This window comes from Ambystoma mexicanum, chromosome 4q (assembly GCF_040938575.1).
Source record: "Ambystoma mexicanum isolate Mex_15411 chromosome 4q, UKY_AmexF1_1, whole genome shotgun sequence".
NCBI classification, from domain to species: Eukaryota; Metazoa; Chordata; class Amphibia; order Caudata; family Ambystomatidae; genus Ambystoma; species Ambystoma mexicanum.
The window spans coordinates 919,333,920-919,355,495 of NC_090928.1; the positions used below are offsets into that span (position 1 = coordinate 919,333,920).

Genomic DNA, 21,576 nt, shown 5'->3' on the forward strand with positions numbered 1-21,576 from the left:
ATGCGCTTTGGTTGTTTCTGTATGAACAACTATTTGAATGAGTACCTTTTCTAATTGTGGAGTACAAAACATCTAAAATCACTGTGCCAGTCAATCAGAGTCACTATGAAGACGAACTTCTTGCGGGACAAACAGATATAAGTCAATTACCTGTACAGATTGTTTTATTTACTCTGAGCATGTGTATAGGCATAGGTAAGTATGCTAATCACGTAAAAATAATTCACGCTTTAAATGTCCTCTATGTGATTTGAACCGACGTTGTCTGCTTCGCTCCAACATTCATTGAAAACAGCAGGCACTGCAATACAAGTGCACAGCTACAACATGGCTTAGAGGATTCAAAAGCATGGGAGGAGGTGTTTAAAATTAATGTGTATGTAAAAAGACTGACCATGTGCAAAACTTATGTGGCCTAAAATAAAGAATAAAAAAGAAGCTAGGGACATTTAAGCTTGGCTTTATAGTTCCCAGCCATTAATACACCAATATAAATATTTTGCCAATGATCTAGATGTATGCATTTAAGCAGAAACATTATTAGAATAGGCATGCTAATGTGACAAAACATTTAAGATCTGTGAAAAAAATCTTTCGCCTGGTTTAAGTAGCCACAAAACATAAGTCTTACTCACTGTAGCAGCTTTCACATGCCCGGCCTACTGATGCATTTTGAGCTTGGTAGGGCGGTCCAATAGCTCCATTCATTGCACATGGTTTTCCATTATTGCTGGAAAGCTGATTGGGATTTGGTTTGTTACTGTTAAAAAAAAAAGAAAAAAAAAAAAAGAAATATATACATTTTATAATGATTGGACAAATCATTTCAGAAGCTTCAGAACCAATGTAGGAAAAAAATGTTCATATTACAACTGACAAAGCATTACATTTTTTCACTCCTAATACACTTCTGTGTTTTTATACAGATCAGGTAAACGATACACTTCAACATTGATGCAACTAAGTGCAATAACATCATTAAAGGTTACATTAGGAGTATGCTGCTTACCTGTAAACTCCTGGGAATCCTCTAATATTTTATTATAGCTTATAATAGAGCTTTAAAGCTCACTTAAGTAGCCCATCTATGTCCTTTTGGGTGTATTCTGCCTCAGCCAATGGGATGTCGAATGACAAGCCCCACCCAGAAGGCTTTCTTCAGATTCTACCCCAGAGAGATGAGAGTTGGCGAAAATTAGCATTGCTCCCTTAGGGGGTGTAGGTAGGCACATGTCGCTGAAAGATTGTTCGGTAACATTTTCACAGAACTGGTAAATCTTCCTGACCTGGGTCAATCCCAGAACTGTTTGCTTTACTAGTGGGATATTTTTCCTTAATACCTCAGTGAGTGGGAATCTTTTTCCACACTCACAGAATCTAACTTTTTATGGGTGTCATTTTTAAGACAAACCATAGTGTCTTTTTAAAGTTATCCTCTTTAACAACTTATTGGCAATAAGTGGCTGTTGTTGCTGGGTTGCCCTCGGGCAGGCTTGTCCAACCTTTTTGATTATAGGGCCGAAACATTAACGTTTTGTCGCCCAGTGGGCAAGTGAGCCAAAAGTGAACAACCTCACCCAAAGCAGTATATTAAAAAGCAATATTATGTGACCTCTGACACAACAGCATCACAGGCAGTGATAGCCATGCAGTCTGTTGTAGCGTGTCTCTGAGTGTGGGTGATATCACTGGTGGTGGAATGTGGTGATGTCAGTGAGTGTGAAGTGGTGAGGTGTTATGTTCTGAAGTACTGTTCTAACAGTTAGAGTTGGAGATCTAAGCTGGCATGAAGGGACGTGCCGGTGTCTTCCTGGAATATACTTACCAATAAAACCTACAGATAACTTACCTTCTGGTCCGGGTGTTACTTATGGTACCACGCTATTTCACTGGCAATGAGGATGGAATCCTGTCGAGGAGGGAACAGTGCAGAGCCAAGAACATCACCCTCCCAGTGTTCATGTCCCGAAGGTGTTCCAGTTGAATCAGCTCTTGGTCTCCTAAGAGGAAATGTGTCTCAGCAGGCCAGGTGGTGCTGAGCCCAAGAGCCACAGAGTGCGTAGGAGCGGGGCTGAATTGCACACCATTCCCTGTGCTGAGGAAGTGGTACCACATGTAAGGTACCTCCTGTGTGCCTTGGTGTATGCAGGGCGTGAGTTTAATGTGCCCCCAAGGAGGGAGGGGGGGGTGCACGGCACACAGTTCGGTGTGCAGAGGCGGACCGTGTTGGACTAAATTTACCTGCTGGTGCGAGTGCTACTTCTGGTACCACGTTATTTCACAGTCGCAAAGATAGCTTTTGGTGTCGGGGGCAGTGATCAAAGGTTAGTTGCTTGTGATATTCTCCCATTAAGTTGCATTGATCCCACAACAGTTTTCCATTTTTTCTTTCCAACAAGCTGAATATCGGCATCGCTATTGGGAATTCTCATGGGCCCACCATTGAACCCCTGTGAGAGATTCAGCGCGTGGGCACGCATTTGCAGTGAACTCAGAATCTCTACCACAAGACCAGGGGCTCTCTGTGCAAGCAACCTAGCAGGCCTAGTGCACACTTTACCTTTTCTTTCTTTCACCAATAAATCAGGGTAAAGCGCGAACGCGGCCCCCTACTACCAGAAATAATGCAGTAAAGTATCCCGCATTTGGGGACATAGCAGGGGTCAGCAAATCCGATGTGCAATGGGTGAGCCTCACCCTGGGAGTTCTGCCTTTGTGATCACAGATACTCCCCTGCCAGGTAAATATGAGTTGCAAGCAAGAGGGCAGGGGTTGTGCCTGTTCTGGAAGCCCCGCTAAGTGAGGGTGAGAAGGCAGGCTCTGACCCAGACCCCCCCCACACACTGCCCTGGAAGCTCTGAGCGGGCACCCGATATCATGGGGTGCACAAGTCTGGGGTTAGAGGCCCGTGCACTTTATCTCTCCAGTGAATGCTGTGCACCTGAGCTGCTCAGCGCTGTCCCCCTTGACTGCAGCAAAATAAATTCTGCCGCAAGACCAGGGGCTCTGTGTGCAACCACTCGCACACCTTACTTTTTCTTTCTTTCACCAATAAACCAGGGCTGTGGGCCCAATGAGCTGCTCAGAGCTTGACTGCAGCAAAATAAATTCTGCACAACCTTCAAGGGAGGGGGTTGGGGGGTTGGGTCGAAGGGGTTAAAACATTTGCATCTCAAGCTCCATGCTTTTGGAAACCGCGAATGCCCACTTTTAACAGCACAAACTAGTTTTACCCATCTTATAAAACATTTTTAAACACATCTTTTCCGCACCCATTTAAATTAATGTGTCTAAGCCTCTGATCACCTGCTAGATCTGTACCTAGTGCTTTAAAATCCTAGGGTCCTATGTGATGCAGAGCAATACATACATGACAGAAGTGCACAGAGTGGTGCACTGTTGGGTGAGGTGCAAAGAGCAGGGCACAAAAGACAGAGCTGCCCAGAAACTGGTGCACACAGTAAATCAGGGAAGTGCCTCTTGCACCAAAGCTCTGGGCTGCAGATAGGGGGTAGTGGTGTGTGGAACCTTGTGCATCACCGAAGGCTGCAAACAGAGGTGCATTATCTGAGCAGAAAGTACTTCACAGAGGAGAGTAATGTGTGCAGGGAGACAGCTGTAAAGAGATGCATTGTCTGAGAAGAGTGGTGTGCCTGAGATAAGGATGCAAAGAGGGGTACACTGGCTGAGCGGGTAGTGGTGCACAGAAGGGTGTGCAAGGTAGAGATCTGCAAGGTCAGCTGCATTTGCTGAGGAGAGAGTGGTGCCCAGAAGAATGCAGGGAAGAGGTATGTAGAGAGGTGCACAGGCTGCAAAGAGTGGTACACAGAGGAGAGTGGTGCACAGAAATGTGTGCAGGGAGAGAGCTGCAGAGGAAGGTTCACTGGCTGATCAGAGTGGTGCACGGAGGAGAGGGGTGCAAAAAAGGTGCACAGAGGGAGAGCTGCAGAAAAAGGTGTATTGTCTGAGTAGAGGGTGGTGCACAGAAAGGTGTGCAGGGGACAGCAGCTGCACATAGAGGTGCATTGGCTGAGCAGAGTTGTGCACAGAGCTGAGCGGTCCAAAAAAGGTGTGCAGGGGAGAGAGCTGCAGAGAGAGGAGCATTGACTGAGCAGAGGGTGGTGCACAGAGGAGAACGGTGCACAGAAAGGTGTTCAGGGGAGAGAGCTGCAGAGAGAGGTGTATTGCCTGAGCAGAGTCAGTATGAGTTGCAAGCAAGAGGGCAGGGGTTGGGCCCGTTCTGGAATCCCCACTAAGCGAGGGTGAGAAGGCAGGCCCTGGCCCAGCCCCTGCCCTTCTGGAAGCCACTACCCCCATGACCCAATTAATTCATTTATTTAATGTTTGACGGATATCTGACAAACATTTCATAAATAAATAAATTAACTGGGTCGTGGCTGAGAACTAAAGCCACGACCCGGTTAATTTATGTATTTCTGCAATGTTTGTCGAATCCGACAAACATTGCAGAAATCAATTAATTAACTGGGTTGGTGGCTGAGGACTAACTTCCTCAGGTGACCCCATGTATGCACCCAAGGAAGGTACAGTTTGCGCGTGGGCCCATTTTTTTTTCTTTACACTTGAGTTCGCAGGCCGCATGAAACTGCTTGGAGGGCCGCATTGTGGCCCGCGGGCTGCATGTTGGACAACCCTGCCCTAGGGGCTCCCCTTTTAACTTTCCTTTGCTAACCTTGGGTGAACTACAGTTCCCAAGGGTAGAAAGGATCTTTGGATATATCATCTGGAAGATCAGAGATAGGGAAAGTTTCTTATACTATCCCCTCACCCTAGATAAGCAGACCATCAGCATGATCTAGGGGTAGTAAAACACAAGAGTTTAGTTTGGTTGAAGGGAAAGTTAGGTAGGAGATGCACACTTGGTAACATGAAAAACTGAAGTAATGATGAATAATGTACCTACGTTTTTGATTGTGTGATAACATATATAGGGAAATCCTCAGGTGAGAAACCCTAAACAGTTCAACACGTGTAGTTTTGTTCCAACTGTTGGTGTCACCAGATTAGTCCTTTGAGGATAATTGTATGAGTGTCCCCCAACTGGGTCTTGCTTCCCCTGACGTGCTGCTAGCCTGTCCAGAATAAGTCTGTATTAGGTTGTTGCCTACCTAGAATAACTGAGTCATTCAGTAAAGTGTAACATTATGTTTTACTTTCCCCTTCATTGTGAGGTTACACAAAGTATGTGGGTTTTACTTACCTTGAGTTAGCTGTGTGCCTTCCCAAAAATAAGTTACAAGAGTTATTGCTTATCTCCATCATTGGATCACTGATCTCAAAAGCACCTGTAATTGTATATTACAGCCTTAGGTTTTACTCACCTAGTAGAACTGTGTTTTATAAAAAAGTAGTTCTAGGTTTTTACTGCACCTAGAAAAAGTGTTCCACTATTCACCAAAGTATATTGTCCAGTTGACTGATTTCAAGAGTCACTGCACAACTGGAAGGGTCTACTGCCCTTGCATTACTGAATGTAATTGTGAAAGTAACCATTGGTTTTTACTCCCCACAAATAGGTGAGACCTTTACTGAATGTGTATGAAAAGGTTGTGACTTCCCTAGAACTACTGTCAGGGGTTCCAAATAACGTTTATACTTTGGTCTGTGTAGTATAGTGTGTTTTATATTGTGATTTCATATAATGTGTTAGTGGTTACTTAGCCTAGATTTATCTGGGCCTACCTGTATTTAAATAAATCCTTTATTTTTACAATACAAAGTGTCTCTTTGGACCATATGTATTACAATTTCATTTGTACTGATTTTACAGCACTATCTCCCTGCTAAGATAAGCCTGACTGCTCCGTCTATGCTACCATGAACTCAGGGGGTACAGCCTTATACTAAGAGTGGAGTCTTTTGCTAAGCCCTTAGTTGGACTTCAGAAAAACTGATCTAACAAAGATAAAAGCTGGCGAACAGGAGTTACAGGTAAGCAACATATTCCTTCTCCAGCATTGGATCTTCCATGGATTCACATGCTTTGAATAGATTGCCACAGCAGTTAACATTGTGAAATAGGAGGTGTAACGGGAAAAGGCATACCTTATTGAAACAAGCGCTGTACGATGGCTCTTCCAACTCTTGCTTCAGCCTCTACTTTTCCCTACATGCAGTAATGCTTGACGAATGTGTGCAGGACTGCGCAGGTGGCTGCGCGGCATATGTCCAACAAGAGGACCCCTGCCCATAGCACTGCCGAAGACCCCACTGCCCTAGTGGAATGAACATAGACAGGTCCTTGTAGCGGTCGATTGGCTCGAGTGTGTGCCACCGAAATTTCGATGCAAACCCATCTGGCTACACCTTGCTTCAAAATAGGTCGACCTTTGTTAGGGGGGCTGAAAGCCACAAATATTTGAGACGTTCGTCGAAAATTCTTGGCCCTATGTAGAAATGCAGGACTCTTCCAAGGTCTAGCAACTGTAGCGATTGTTCAGCTGGTGTGGACGGGTTTGCAAAGAAAACTGGTAATGTTAGCTTGGCGTGCAGGTGGAAATTGGACATCACTTTGGGAACGAAAGTAGGATTAGTTTTTAAGACTACTTTGTTCTATTCAAAACGTAGATATGGAGGTTTAACAGATAGTGCATGCATTTCCAAAACTGGTCTGAAAGACGCGATTGCCACTAGAAAGGCAGTCAGCCAGGACACACAGTCTATGTCTGTAGTCGCTGTAGGTTCGAACAGAGCTTTTATTAGGGCTGACAGCACAGTGTTTAAAGCTCCACTGAGGTGGCACTTTCTTTTGAGGGGGATAGCTGTGGAAAAGGCCTCTTGTGAAGTGGTTTACGATGCAGGCTCTGAAAAGGGGAGCTTTACCTTGCTTCCTGGGGTACCTAGAAAATTGCTGCTAGATGTACTTTGATGGATGAGTGCAACAAACAATTTTTCGCTAATTTCCTTAAGTATGGTCGAATCTGGTGAGGTTCCACACTTAAAGGCATGGTCTAGTAAAAAATGTTATTGTCCCTACGGGTCGGCCATGTTTTTTTAAGCCTAAGTGGCTCGATTTTAGAAAACTTTCCTATGGACTTTACCCGAGTTTTCGTCCATTAAACGCACGCGAAAACAGGCACCAAGGAGCCGCCATTTTGTGATAATCCTATCACTTGCTGCATCGCCCTGCCTGACCTGCTTCTGCGGCACTAAATCAATTCCCCCGCCCCTGAGCCTGTCATCAGCAGACTCGTACTGCCCATTTCCCAACGCCAAAGCACGTCTTGTGTCAACATTCGCTGCGCTTCAGCTAATGACGTGTCGCCATGGAAATGGCGGGATGCCTCTTTCCTCAATAAGTATAAACAGACCGTTTCACAACACACAGCAGCAGATTTTTGATTCCATTCCTCTCTCTGTGTTACTTAGAGTATTTTGTGACTCATTTCTGTGCTCTGGTCAGCTACCTTCGCCGCTTGTAGCCCGTGTGAACACCTGTACCATCTCGGTAAATTATTTTACTTTGTTTACCACACAATGGCTACAATAATGCACTACATGTACGAGCCTGAGTATACCGAGGAGGAACTACTGGAAAGGGAAGCACGCGAAAACGATGGGGATTCGGACAGCAGTTGGCAGGACGAATCAATAGACGAAGAGCATGGGCCTAGTCGCATGGACGGCGTCTCCACCTGGTGCACATGCAATCGGTGCGAGCTAATGCCAACCGAGGAGGAGAACTGCTGCTGCCGAGAAAACTCTGGACGCCTGGCCTACATTTCGGAAGGCGAGCCACGACCGCAATGCATCACCGAGCTGCCAGACTTCAGGGCAGCCTGCCTCACACGGGCCGTGTTGAGAATAATGATGGTGCTTATGCAGGACCTTCGCGCAACTGTTCGTCCTCGTAATCCGAGTAACAAGTAAGTATACTCTGCTTGTCATGCCACTCCTATTTCATGGTCTTCTACTATATCCAAAATTATATATTCATATCATAGTAACGCATGAAAGTCATTCAATAGTGTGCATTGTCTAGATAGCATTTGTCCGTGCAGAATGCCATTAGTTACAAGAATTATCATTGACAACAAAACGTTTATTAAACTTATCTTGGTCATTTAAAAACAGTTTGTTTCATTCCTTTTCACAGGTGGTACAGGCTGGTGGCCTATCGTTCCTTTACATGGTGGCTCCACGGGAGGCTTGGACACTGCGTTCGAAGAGTGATACCCGCCTGTGCCGTTCGTGCCATAAGAGAAAAGTTCCCGAGTGACAGCGGTCAGTACAGGGGATTTTCTCTCGCTGTGCTGCAACCTGACCTGTATAATCTATAAAGTCTTGTATTTTTGTGTCATGAGAATAAGATACAAAATAAAACACCACATATATTTTAACAACGGTTGTTTCGATTTTTTAAATGAATCAAGTGTCTCTCCATTCAAGGATGGACGTCAGACATCTGTGCTACGAATGGGTGAAGGTCTGGTCGCTGTGAAGCAGGGTGGTCACTATCTATCTAAGCTAACATAACATATTCTCGATAATGTATGCACTAAATAACACTTGTTCAAAGTCTTTCAGTAGGTTATGTCTCTATAAAAGTCACACATATATCTATACTAACAATTACCATTGGATTATACAGGCCTTAGGGTCTTGACCACTATAATACACCGGTTGAAGTGTGGGTCTGTGCTCACAAGAATCTCCGGTATGTGGCATTTGTTATTGATAAGCAACGATATACTATCAAAGGCGGTTCGCACCCGCGGATGAGCGCTGGCAGGGGGGCTGTCACGGGCGCGAACGGCCAAGGTGCCAAACAGCATGTACACTTCAAAAGGTATCCCACGCCAAGGGGGCATTGCTCACATGGCCTCCTCAGACCCCGTGTCTCCAGCCAGGCCTCCCCTTGAAGCAGGCCGCCCCCCTGCAATCCACATAAGTGTGTCTCCATTCAGCAGTCTTCCTGTGCCTTATCTGCATGCCCCAGGCCCATCCATCCCACCCCCTCTATCAAAGGCGGTTTGCGCCAGTGGATGCGCGCTGTCAGGGGCGCGAAAGGCCAAGGTGCCAAACTACATGTACACTTCAAAAGGTATCCCACGCCAAGGGGCCATCAGTAACATGGCCTCCTCAGACCGTGTCTCCAGCCAGGCCTCCCCTTGAAGAAGGCCGCCCCCCCAATACCACGACATACATACGTCATTCATTCACAAACACACCCCTGTTTCTAATACTTTATAAACCACTTGATAAGTCTCATGAGAACATCTTTGTGCTTTGCAAGTCAACTCCTGAACGTGCTACCTGGCAACCACTGAGATCTACGCTAATCTGCTCGTCGTCGTGCTATCCGTGAACTTCTGTGACCGCTTAGAGCAAACCCATCAGTGTGCTACCTGTGGCCATGTATCCTAGTCATATTTGGCAGATTTTTAAATTTCTATCTATTGGCGAGTAGAGTACACAATAGTGCTATGTTCATTGGTCTCATTGCTATTGACTTGAGTTTCCATTGCTATGCTATCAATAGATCTATTTATTTTCATCTGTGTCTATTGTCATCGAATTGCATCCTTCGGGGGTCCAGTCTATAATGTAAGCATGTTTCCTTCTCGTGCAAGACAGAACATCCAAGGGACGAGTCACATGTTCAGATTTTAGTCACATCATTTATACATTTCTGCAACTTATGCAAATACTAAGCCGCACATAATGAACTGGTATAGTTCCTGCGACCAAAACAAACCTTGCATTGATCATTGTATGATTCATTTACTTTTGTATCAAATCTTTATTCTTGAAGATTGTATAATAATGTCGATATTTACTTTTCAGATTTATCAACAATGCCTGCCTGTTCAATTAGCGGTTGCCCTTCGAAGACCCATGCGAAAGCTGAAGGCACTACAATGCATGTATTCCCGAAAACTGTTGATCGAATAAGAGAATGGGTCAGACATTGCGGATATCCACTGGATGAGCTGGAAAGTAGAGTCCAACAAGTCTAACAGGACAAGAGGGGTGATCGATACCGCATCTGCAGCCGGCACTTTTCCTTGGACATGTACACAACATCTTGGGTAACAAAGGAGAATAAACGGCGAACGACACGGAAATTGTTCGAAAACGCTATTCCCACTCTATTCGTCCACATTCCGCCACCGGTGAGTCAAGTGTCCGGATTTAGCTTTAGGCCTTGCGGTAGTGTGTAGGTAGCCGAATGGATTAATTGATATTGTAGGTGTTCTATCCCTTGTAATAATTTTGATATTGATATGAGTGTATAGTTTTTTGAATAATGACATTTATCAATATATTCTTTTTCGATTTCATAACCCACAAACGCAATATATATATATATATATATATATATATATATATATATATATATATATATATATATATATATATATATATATATATATATATATATGGGAACAGGGAACGGTGCTGTATTGAGCATTTTTCAAGTATTCTGTCGCCTTACATGGCTATTTTTAATATTGGCATTTCATTATCAATCATTAATTTACCTTTACAACTTCTTGACTATCCCTTGGATCTGAAGCAAGAACATTCTACATCCTTGACGTGGTCGCAGTTATCAACCACTTCTAGCGCGTATCAGGTAATCTTACTAGGCTAATCCGCTACAGACTTGTTTTATGCATGTCAAGTAATAGTTTTATTATATCGTGTAATTATTTTACCAAATGTTTGGTTAGTGCTTTCCAATTGATATACACCTTAGTTATCGTCCACTGGTGTTTGTTTTCAGTTATAATTAGTGTTATCCATACTAATGCAAGTACTGTCTTTCAGGGAGATGCTGAAGCGTCCGCCACATCTACAACATTTCTGGATGTTCTTCACCAGCAGGAGGTATGGATACTGACAGCTCCATCATGCGTGATCATATAACGTGATTCCATTTGCTATACTGTCTTCCCTTTTAACGCAAGTGCTGTGTTTCAGGGAGACGACGGAGCTTCCACTACAATCACAACATCCCATTTTGATGATGCAGATGTAAAGGAATCGGAGAAATAAGTCGATGAAATCTGCATACTTATATTTTCCTTGATTGTTTTAGACAATGCATCATTTGTGGTCATCTCTTTATATGTACCCGTGCCGTCGACCCCAAGTGTGTGTTATGTTTCCAATATTGAAAACCATACTAATGCAAGTACTGTGTTTCAGGGAGATGCGGATGCCTCCTCTCCAATACAACCATTCATGGCAGTCCATGCAGAGCCAGAGGTATGGATACTGACAGCTCCATCGAAATAGATCATCACTGGTCGAATACTTGTCGTTTGATTGTTGCACACAATGTTTAAATCATGTTTGGCTATTGCGATGTACCTGTGTGTTCGTCCTCACGTGTGTTTTATGCTATTAATATTTTTATACATAGTAATGAAAGTACTATGTTTCAGGGAGACGATGGAGCCTCATTCCGTGCTGTCTATGCGGATACAGAAAATATAGTCGTTGCAGCGCAAGAGGAAGGGAGGACATGTGGAAACGAATCGGAGCTACAGCGTGCAGATGTTGAAGGTCGAGTCAAAAAAGTTGCAAAGAAAAAAAACAAAAAAAGGTTAGTTACAAACAGTTCATAATTTTAACAAAATGTTTGTGCTGGGGACTATTTTATGTTTTTTTTCCAGTCAATTGGACTACACTTTATCTTGTGTTTAAACTGAACATCCCTTTTCCAATCTCTCCTCTAGTTACCCGTGGGTGCCAGAACTATACATACACAAGACAGTGAAGCGAATGAGAGATGTTGCTTGCCAGACCATGTACAGTATGGAGGAACTATTAATTGATGCGAGGCGTGTTCAGGCTCGAGATGCTCATGTCCAATGGCCATAACATGAATAAACTGTGTTTGGAGACTACAGCAAAGTTGCATTGGACCATTGCTACAGTGCGACCGCACCACTACAAGAAGATGTTATTGAATGTATTGAAGATAGCTCTAAAGTAGTTGCAGATCAATTCACACAATCTACACCCGCCAAAAATTTGCCACCCAAAAACCTGTCGACATTGTTATGTTCCCCCATCAATGTTGAAGTAATAGATGTCGAAATGACAGAGAATGAACCAGCCGCAGCATCCATAGACGCATCAGAACTTGATATCAGCGATATTACTTTCCAATGTGTTGAAATCTCCACAACGTCACAGGCCGAAACAACGTTGACGGAGGATGACAGTCTAATGAAAGAGAGCAAATACATTGTATTCGACAGTTGTTTGATGGAAATTATAAGTATGCTGAAATGTGTGCATTCCATTAAAGGGAAAGTATGTGGGAAGCCATTGATTAATGTGACTCTTCAAATAAAAGGCAGTAACGTCAAAATAAATGCCGCCTGTAGATTAAATCATAGGTTCTCATGGTCTGCACAACCGATGCTGGGGAAACTGCCAGCAGGCAATCTACTGTGTGCAGCTGCATCACTTTTTAGTGGCTCCAGTTTTAGAAAGTTAGAGGCTTTCTTTCAGTTTGTGGGACTCCATTTCATTTCTAAAGCGCTGTACTACATATACCAACGTGATTATCTGTTTCCGGCCATTAGTGATGCTTGGAAAATTGAACAATTGTCTCTAGCAAGTACATTCGAAGGCAAACGATTCAGGCTAGCCGGCGATGGACAGTGCGACAGCCCTGGATTTTCTGCCAAGTACTGCACCTACCACTTTCAGGACATGGATAGTAAGAAAATTATGAGTTCGGTGGTCGTGCAGGTAACAATGTACATCGTCAGTGGCCATGGAGAAACTAGGATTTATAAAATCAGTGGAATATCTACAATCAAGGGGAATGCACATCGACCTCATAGCCACGGACAGACACGTTTCAATTGCCAAGACAATGAGAGAGCAGTTCCCACATATTAATCATCAATTTGACATATGGCATCTTGCTAAATCAATCAGTAAGAAAATCTTGGCTGCAGGAAAAAAAAAAGGTTTTGAAAGTATTTTGCAGTGGTCCCATTCTATCACCAACCATCTTTGGTGGAGGTCAAAAACTTGTGAGGGGTCAGTGGAAATACTACTTGAAAAATGGCGGTCACTGATGCACCACTGTACCAACGTTCACCGCTGGACAGCAAATCAACATTTCCACCAATGTGAACATGGCCCTTTGTCCCCAGAGGAGGCACGGAAGAAGAAGTGGTTGATTCCATCTTCAATGACACACAAAGCCATTGAGAAGATTGTTTTCAACAAAACTATCAAGAGATTTGAGAGGACTGACAGAATTCTGTCACACAGGAGATTTGGAGGTGTTCCACAATATGTGCCTAAAGTACAGGCCAAAGCGCTTGCATTTTAGCTTTCGGGGCATGAAACATCGCACTCTACTAGCGGTCTTGGCCCATAACAGCAATGTCGGACGTGAACAATCTAGGACTAGGGGTAAAGTAAGGATGCCTCGCTACACTAAGGTGTTTTCAAAACGAAGTAAGCAATGGGTGATCAAATCAGTCTATGATGAAATGCAGTTCGACTTTGTGAAAGGCCTTATTGTTGCTGTGTTAGAGAAGGACAGATATGGAATTTTGGACGTTTCGGTGCAGAGCAGTGATCCATTGCTACCGAACATTGCGACTGTGCCATGCCCACCCGAAGCACAGATGGTTGTGAAGTACAAATCCCGGTTTAAATAATTGCAATTCGATTGTCTTTTTGTAAATAAATGTTATTGTACAGTGTACCTGTAACCCTAACCCCTACCTTCACCATCATGGGTGGCGAACAAGCTGGGTGTCATCTTTGAATTCTCTCTATTCACCTCATATATGTGTATGTATATATTTTTCTCATGTAAATGTAAATGCTGCGCACTGTTGCGCACTGTTAACGGAGCGGAGGCTTGCATATTGCAAATAATAAAACAAACAAACAATAAATCTCACTTTAAACTCAACTCATGTGGTACTTTATACTTTCCCTGACCTTCCGCCAAAAATTAAATGTCTCAATTTGGGCTGCAAAGCTCGCAGACAACGGGACAAAATTGGGGCACTTAGAACGCGCCAAGCGGGCCGTGGCATTTGGGAGAGAAGCCAGTTCGCATTTGCACATTGAGGCGCACTACATAGAGGGATTCTAAACTTCAAGTTCTCACAGATGCCTATACTATGTGATGTTGCAAATAAAGAATGCGAAGGACAGCGGCTTTGATTTTCAGCTCGCGCCCAGAATAGGCCCACAAGTCGCACTGGAAGTATAAGGGTCTATTGTTTTTTGACCTTGAGACAGGGACCATGCCGAAAGAACTACATTTGAAGGGGGTGCGCAATAACGTAAGAGACGATAAGGCAGAAAATTCAGAAACTAGACCGAGTTTCATTTTAGTTCAGTATACCAAAAATCGTTGTCAAGAGCACGGTCCATTTGACAGACTGCGTTACGAAGAAAGACAATGGAAATTTGAAATATAAAGTAAGTAAATCTTTACACGCTATTATACCGGAATGAAGATTTAATGAATGGATGCATGAATAAATGAATGAATGAAGAGCTAGGAAAACGTGTTCGTAGTGGGCACATGGGCATGCAGGTCCACTGGTCTCACCGATCTCGGTCCTTGGCCCAGCCACTTTTCCCTGCACTGCGGGACTGTCTCTGTATCCTTCAGTCCCTTCTCCCGGCATTTACCTTGCACTTGCCACCAGCTGGCCCTATTTAATTTTTATTCAACTAACCATGTACAGCACTTTTACCCCCCCTCTCCCCTTCCCCATGCGCAATCAGAAAGACACCTGGCCTAGTAGGATCGTTGTCTGTCTGCCCTTGTTCCCCACCTGCCTCGTCACGCCTTGAAACACTTGAGTATAGGCGCGTTACAAATGCCATATCATATCATTCCTCACGCATGTACACCAACTGTCGTTTATCATTGTGTGTTGGCCTCGATTTATTTTGTTACTTTTCGCATTGATTTTAGAGCCGAACATACTCCATTGAACTATCCTTGCAAGCAAATAGTTTCTGATCGGCTGTAATAAATAAAATGAGTAATATTAATGAAGATCCGCTGGCGAGACTAATTATATTTTTTTTGTTTTCATAACAGGTATTTGCTCCCCTTCTGCTACTGCCATCGGTTTGAGACACCAGCAGACGGTTTCTTCGTGAGACACCTGCAGCTTCGTGTGAACAACTGGAGCACACTGACAATTTTATGGGACGATCGCCAAGGGGCCACATGCCCTTACGCTGTACTAGTGGCTAGAAGCAACATATCAACCTTTACGATGGACAAGTGCCTAGTTGATGGAACAGTCTTACGGTTTACCGTGCTTCCAAAGTGCTTCTTTTAACGAAAAGCAACACCCTGTGTACCATTGCGGATACAGATAAAAGAAAATAAATGGCTTTCGGAGTTCATAAGGCAATTGTTGAATATTCTCTAAACATTTAATGTCAAATAAATGTACTTTACTAAACGTACCGTGTTGCTGTTTGATTTTAAAGTACAGTCTCAGATTCCGAATTGTGGCGCGCTGTGTTGTGAGATGGTCTGTGTTGGTTTCCGGGTTCTGTGTGGAGTCGCGTAGAAGACGACTGGGCGCGTTTGCCTACGCAGCACAGTAACGTCACGGAGAGAGGAGGGGAATATGAATGTTTGGATAATGTCAGGCTCAGGGGCGGGGGAATTGATTTAGTGCCGCAGAAGCAGGTCAGCGAGGGCGATGCGGCAAGTGATAGGATTATCACAAAATGGCGGCTCCCTGGTGCCTGTTTTCGCATGCATTTAATGGACGAAAACTCGGGTAAGGTCCATAGAAAAGTTTTCTAAAATCGAGCCACTTAGGCTTAAAAAAACATGGCCGACCCGTAGGGACAATAAACATTTTTACTAGACCATGCCTTTAAAGGATCCAATTGTTGTGTTGTTGAGAACACAAAGTGCAAACATGAAACCACTTGCATACATGATTTGTTTGTGGCCTTTAGGATGTGTCTGCATTCCTGCGTGAGACTTGTCCAAACACTTTCAAGTCAGGAGCCAAGCCTTTAAGTTGAGCACCCCTGGGTGGTGATGCACATGGTTAGCAGGTCAGGGTCCTGACCTAGAGGGATTGGCGGTCCTGGGGCAGGTGAACAAGCTCGGAGAACTTTGGTTGTCTCGCCCATGTTGGCACTGAGAATGAACATGCACTTGTATGTCGCAATCATTTGTAGGACCTTACATATGACTGGTGTTGGGGGAATGCATAGGCGAAGATTCCTTCCCATGACATTGCAAACACGTCATAGCAACCGATGGTGCGGATATCTGCTTGTGAACAGGGGCATTTCCCGTTCTACCATGCTGCAAACAAATCAATGGTCGGTGTTCCCCACTTTTTGATTAGTAGGAGCTTCCTCTCCCCCAGCTGCCATTCATGAGACTGGTCGTTGGCTCTGCTCAGTTGATATGACATTTTGTTTTCTTGTTCAACTGCCATCAGCTCCAGGATGTGAAGTGTCTCGGTCGGGGACCAACTGCCTTTTACTGATAGCGGGTTTGCATGTGTGCCCCATCCTGTTAGTGAGGCATCAGTGACCAGGGTTGCTTGAAACGGTGGATCCCCAAATGGGACGCCCTTTGTGATGCAAAATGGCGTGAGCCACCACCGCAAGGTGTCTGTGAGTGACTTTGTAACTGTCAACTTGTCGTTCCATGTTCCCGTTAGAAAGGACCACTGATTCGCTAGGAATTCTTGTAGCGGTCTCATTTGTATACCATTGTTATATTAGGGGAATGCAGGACGACACGTTGCCTAGTAGCTGGATGAAGGTTCGGACTGTGATCCTGGCACCCGGGTATAATTTCATTATTAGACAGGGTATTGAGACTGCCCTTTCTACTAAGGAATGTACTCGTTCCTCTGTGTTGAACTGTGCCCCTAGGAACACCAGCGTGTTTGATGGCTTGAAGGAGGATTTGCTTCAATTTATTGCAAAGCCGAGGTGTAAGAGGGTGTTGGACACCTGCTGGATCACTTTTTCCACCGCCCAGTGTGATGGTGCTCATACTATCCAATGTCGAGATATTGATACACATGGTACCCTTTTTTCCTGAATGACGCAGCTATTGGAGCTAGGAATTTTGTGAATGTTCTTGGGGTTGAGTGAAGACCAAAGAGGAGGACCTTGAATTGATTGTGATTTGTTCCCATGACAAATCTCAGGAACTTTGTGACTTTTGCGAATGGGAACGTGAAAGTATGCGTCTTTGAGATCCAGTGACGCTAGGAAGTCGCCCTCCCTTACCGACTTTATGAAATCTGCCAAGGTGACCAGAGTTCGAAATTGAGGGGAGCTGGGAGCTATTTAGCTCCCGATTCTAGCACGGTAGAGCCTGGTTAGCTTGCTACCAGGAGCTACTTTTTGCTCCTATGGCAGGCCAACTGGTGCTTTCCAAACATGTAAATGTGGCATTAACTTTAGGTATTTGAGAATGTAAATGAAGAAGAATTAGAACACATCTAACATAAATTTAAACACAATGGTGCATACAAACTGGACAAAAATGTAAAGGAGTATCTTTGGTAGCTCCTGGTTCCCCAGCAGTAGCTCCTGCCTACTGGGTGATGCCTGACACCCAGAAGGTGGTATTCGGTCCTGCTCATTGAATCTCAATTCCGAACTCTGAAGGTGACCATTTTGAACTTTTGTTTGACCCATTTGTTCAGACTTCTTAGGTCCAGAATTAGTCGCCATGAGTCATCTGTTTTTTTGACCAGCAAGAATCTGGAGTAGGTGTCCTTGCCCTTTTCATGTTTTGGGACTTTTTCGATTGCCTTTTTTATGAGCAGCTTCTCCACTTTGCACGACAAAATGTTTAAATGTGGTCAAAGTTCAAATATTGGGAGCGTAGGGAAGGAGGTTCTTGGATTTCTAGGATGTGTCCTTTGTGTATGATGTCCAACACCCATTTGTCTGTGGTAAACTGTTACCACTGCTGTAGATGGTGCTGCAAGTTGCCCCCTACTTGCTGGAGTTGGACTGTGGGTGTCGATGGAAGTCAGGTTTGGTTTTACTGACTGACTCTAGATGCGGATGTCTGTCGCCTTCTTGGAGCTTTCTTGCAGTCTTTCGGTTTGACTGGGTACGCCCGGTGATACCCCTGGTACCGATACCCGTGATAGTAAGTCTGTTAATATGATGCTCCCCTCTGTTATACCTTTCCGCCTCTATTTGTCGCCATGGAGCGACCGGAGACACCTCGAATGGAGCAAAAAGTGCGTTGCAGTCGGTGTGGAAAGCGATCTTGCCGCATCTGTCTGTTTTTATTGCTTTCAGGGCATCGCACATTTTGAGACCAAAATGTTAGTCTCCCTCGAAAAGGCATGTCAATTACCTTTGATTGAACATCTGCCCTGAAATCTGTGCATTGTAGCCATGCCTGTCTCCGTAGTACAACACAGTTACTGATTTGTTTAAAACCTGCTTCCGCTATGTCAACTGCAATGTTGATCGTATGATTGAAGGTGTCTTCACGTTCTCGTAGGATGTCCAGGGCCTGCTTTCTTTTATCTTCTGGAAAGTACTCTGATAGCAGCGCCATTCGGTTCCACATTTTGCAGTTGTATATCGAGATTTCTATTCTTTTTTTTTTAAACTGGTTTTATTGGTTTTAGTAGATGAACATATGTATGCAGCAAAACCTTTCGACATCAATGGACAATTCTATTACCGGTTCTCAAGTACACCTGATGAACGACCCACACAAATGTTATCTTCCCAACCTCCCTCCCTCCCACGAACTCCCTAAGCCCCGTGTTGCTTGTCAAGCCTCAGTACTTACGCCCCCTCCTGTCGTGCAAAGACGCTTCTGTTGCGCGGTCTCTGGGACGCACGACTTATCCCAGCTCCTGGAGGAGCTGGTGCAAACAGTGTGTGTAAGCATAATCCATGTTGTGATCTCCACATTAGTGTCAGAAGGGTGTACTTGTGCTGCTCTCTGCCAAACTGTCGTCTCAGCCAGTGCCCATTTCTTGAGGTCACGCCACTAATCTCCCTAAGGCTTGCATCTTGGAAACAGAACGTAAATGTTTGGGGTGTGTGAAGCGACCCAACATGCAGGCCTCCGGTGTAAGTGGATGAATATTAAGGCCACCCCTGTTCAGTCTGTCTGCTATCCCCCCCAGTAACGTGATATACTCTGACAGGACCAAAACATGTGCAAATTCCCTACACAGGGAATCTATAGTTTTGAAGAAGGCCTTTGGAATATTATATAGGATGTTAGCAAAGTAGTGTACGAGCCTAGGAAGGACCATCATTTTTTACAGTGCGGTTCTGCTCATTACTGAGAGAGGCAGTTTGCTCCAAAAAGACATGGAGTTCTTAATCCCTACTAGGGACGTCTGTGTATTTTTAGCATGCTCCCTCGCCGGGTCATGAAGTGTCAACCCCCAAGTAACGAAATGTGCTCCCACTCCACTTTAGGGCCAGCACTGGCAGGTTGTCGGGTTGAATTAGCTAAGCCGGCCAATGGGAACAAGGAGGACTTTTCCTTACTAACTGTGATGCCGGAAATCTGAGCAAACCTAGCGAGGACCTCAAGTATCAATTCTAAATTGTTTCAGCATTTTGCACATATAGGAGCAGGTCGTCCGTGTACAAAGATCAAGTGGTGGGTACCCAAGACCGGAATACATCCAATCTAGGCAGATCTATTTTGCTCAGTACATACTCCGTGACCAGGTCATGCTACGGTAGAAGTCATAAAAGACTGTATTAATGCCCCATTGAGTGTTACAGGTGCTGCCCTGTGATGTTTGTATGGAATAGATGGGTGTACGTTGTTCCTCTTTCTTAATTAGCCACGCTAATAATCTGCCAGGATTGTCCCCCCTCAGCATGCTGCCTCTCTATATATCTGGTATAGCTATGTTTCCCCAATCATTCCCAGCAGCGCAGACACTGTTGACGCAATGCCGTTTTATTCGCTTCTCCGACGTCCCGGTCAATGTGGGTTTGTGCCAGTGCTTGCAATGCGTCCTCCGCTGTGGCAAATTCCCAGGAAAGCATAGCTTGAATGCCCCCTAATTTGGCAATTGCGTTGCCTCCAATGACCACCTTGAGGGCTTCTGATAGAGTACCAGCTCTAGGTACACTGCCACATTGTGTTGGAAGTATTTCCTGATACAATCTCTCTTGTGGTCTCGGAAAGCAAAGTCCAATAGGGTCTCGCTCGTCAGTTTCCACTTTAGGATTGGAGACCTCCGAGGTGCATACCACCACTGCAGCAGCAGAGGAACATGGTCAGATAGAACTGTACTCTTATAATCTAGCGTCATGGATTCTTCCAGTAAATCCTTCACCACCAAAAAGTAGTCGAGCCTGGTGTGTACTGCATGATCGGAGGCCTGGGAGTAGTGCCTGGAGTCCGTATGGAGCTCTCTCCAAATATCAACCAAGTCAAATGAGGCGAGTGGCTCCTCACTACCCCTACCTCACACAAAATGGCCAGTCGTCCAAGAAAGGACCCACCGCACCAAGACTGTCTTTGGCAACACAAGTTCCCTGATAACCTCCCCAACTAACCGTCACCCAGCATTGCTGCCCATGCTCAGGTGTGCCCGCTCTTCGCTACAGCCTTCCGGGATTCGCCCCAAGGTTGTGCGCAGCGTTTGGGCACAAAAAACAAGTGTCCCAAAAAAAGAGGAAAAAACCAAACTCTGTGGGTGGGTTAGTAACAGCCATAGGAGCAGCCCTCTCCTGCGGGTCTACCGAGTACAGCTGTGATGCGCGTCCTGCCAATTGAGCATACTAGGCAGAATCTATGGTTCCAAGAAGAGGACAATCCCTGCTGTTTGTATTGCCCGCTGAGAGTTCCTCTGTCCGATAACTGCTGTCTGCTCCTGCAATCCGGATGCGCCCTCTCCTCGGCTTGATCGTCAAGTTCGACTTGCGCCCTCTTTCGAGGAATCTGTGTGCTTGTGTGGTGGGGTGTCCGCATCTGTCCTTGGGTTAATCCTTTGTCCATCCACTCCTGCACCTCTTCGGGCTGGTCAAAGAATAAGGCACTTTTTTTGTACAGGACCTTTAGACGCACCGGTTACATAGCATATACTTCACACCATCGTTGTGCAGCCTAATCTTGGCCGATGGAAACTGTGCTCCACTTTTTTTGGACCTGAAAGGTATAGTATGGGTATATCGCTAAATCCACAGATGCCCTGCACACTATGCCACCCTGTTTGGAGTACGACAAGATATTCTCTCTGTCCCTGTAGTTCAGGACTTTTGGTATTATCGGGCGTAGAGGGGCATCCAGTGGTGTTTTCCTGTGGACATTGTTCCTTCAGGCCCTCCCCTGCGCATCTTGCGCCCTACTCTCCAGGAGGTTGACCATTTGCCGTAAAATGTGGATCTGGGCATCATTATCCTGTGTCATTCTCTTGTTCCCCTTCAGTTGAGTTACCAATTTCATCGTTCTTTCTGATAAGTTCCGCGTTTGGCAATAGGATCTGGCTATTTGCCTCACTCACATCCCTTTCATTGTCACTTGACGTGCCATCTTATCTTTGGGCTTATGGAGCGGAGGTATGGTGCGATTGTCGAGTTTTTTGGCTG

General features: G+C 44.9%; 1 protein-coding gene and 1 non-coding gene across 5 annotated transcripts in view; both read right to left on the minus strand.

Moving 5' to 3' along the window:
• Positions 1-21,576, minus strand: part of MTA3 (metastasis associated 1 family member 3) — a 1,736,304-nt gene that overhangs the window by 1,006,990 nt on the left and 707,738 nt on the right. For all 4 annotated transcript variants that reach the window (XM_069608476.1, XM_069608475.1, XM_069608474.1 and 1 more), the window contains one exon: positions 636-760. In XM_069608476.1, the coding sequence (XP_069464577.1) occupies positions 636-760 (125 nt within the window). The remainder of the gene's footprint in view (positions 1-635; positions 761-21,576) is intronic.
• Positions 2,585-2,748, minus strand: LOC138468552 (U1 spliceosomal RNA). The gene has a single exon (XR_011268322.1). It is a non-coding gene; the product is annotated as a U1 spliceosomal RNA (small nuclear RNA).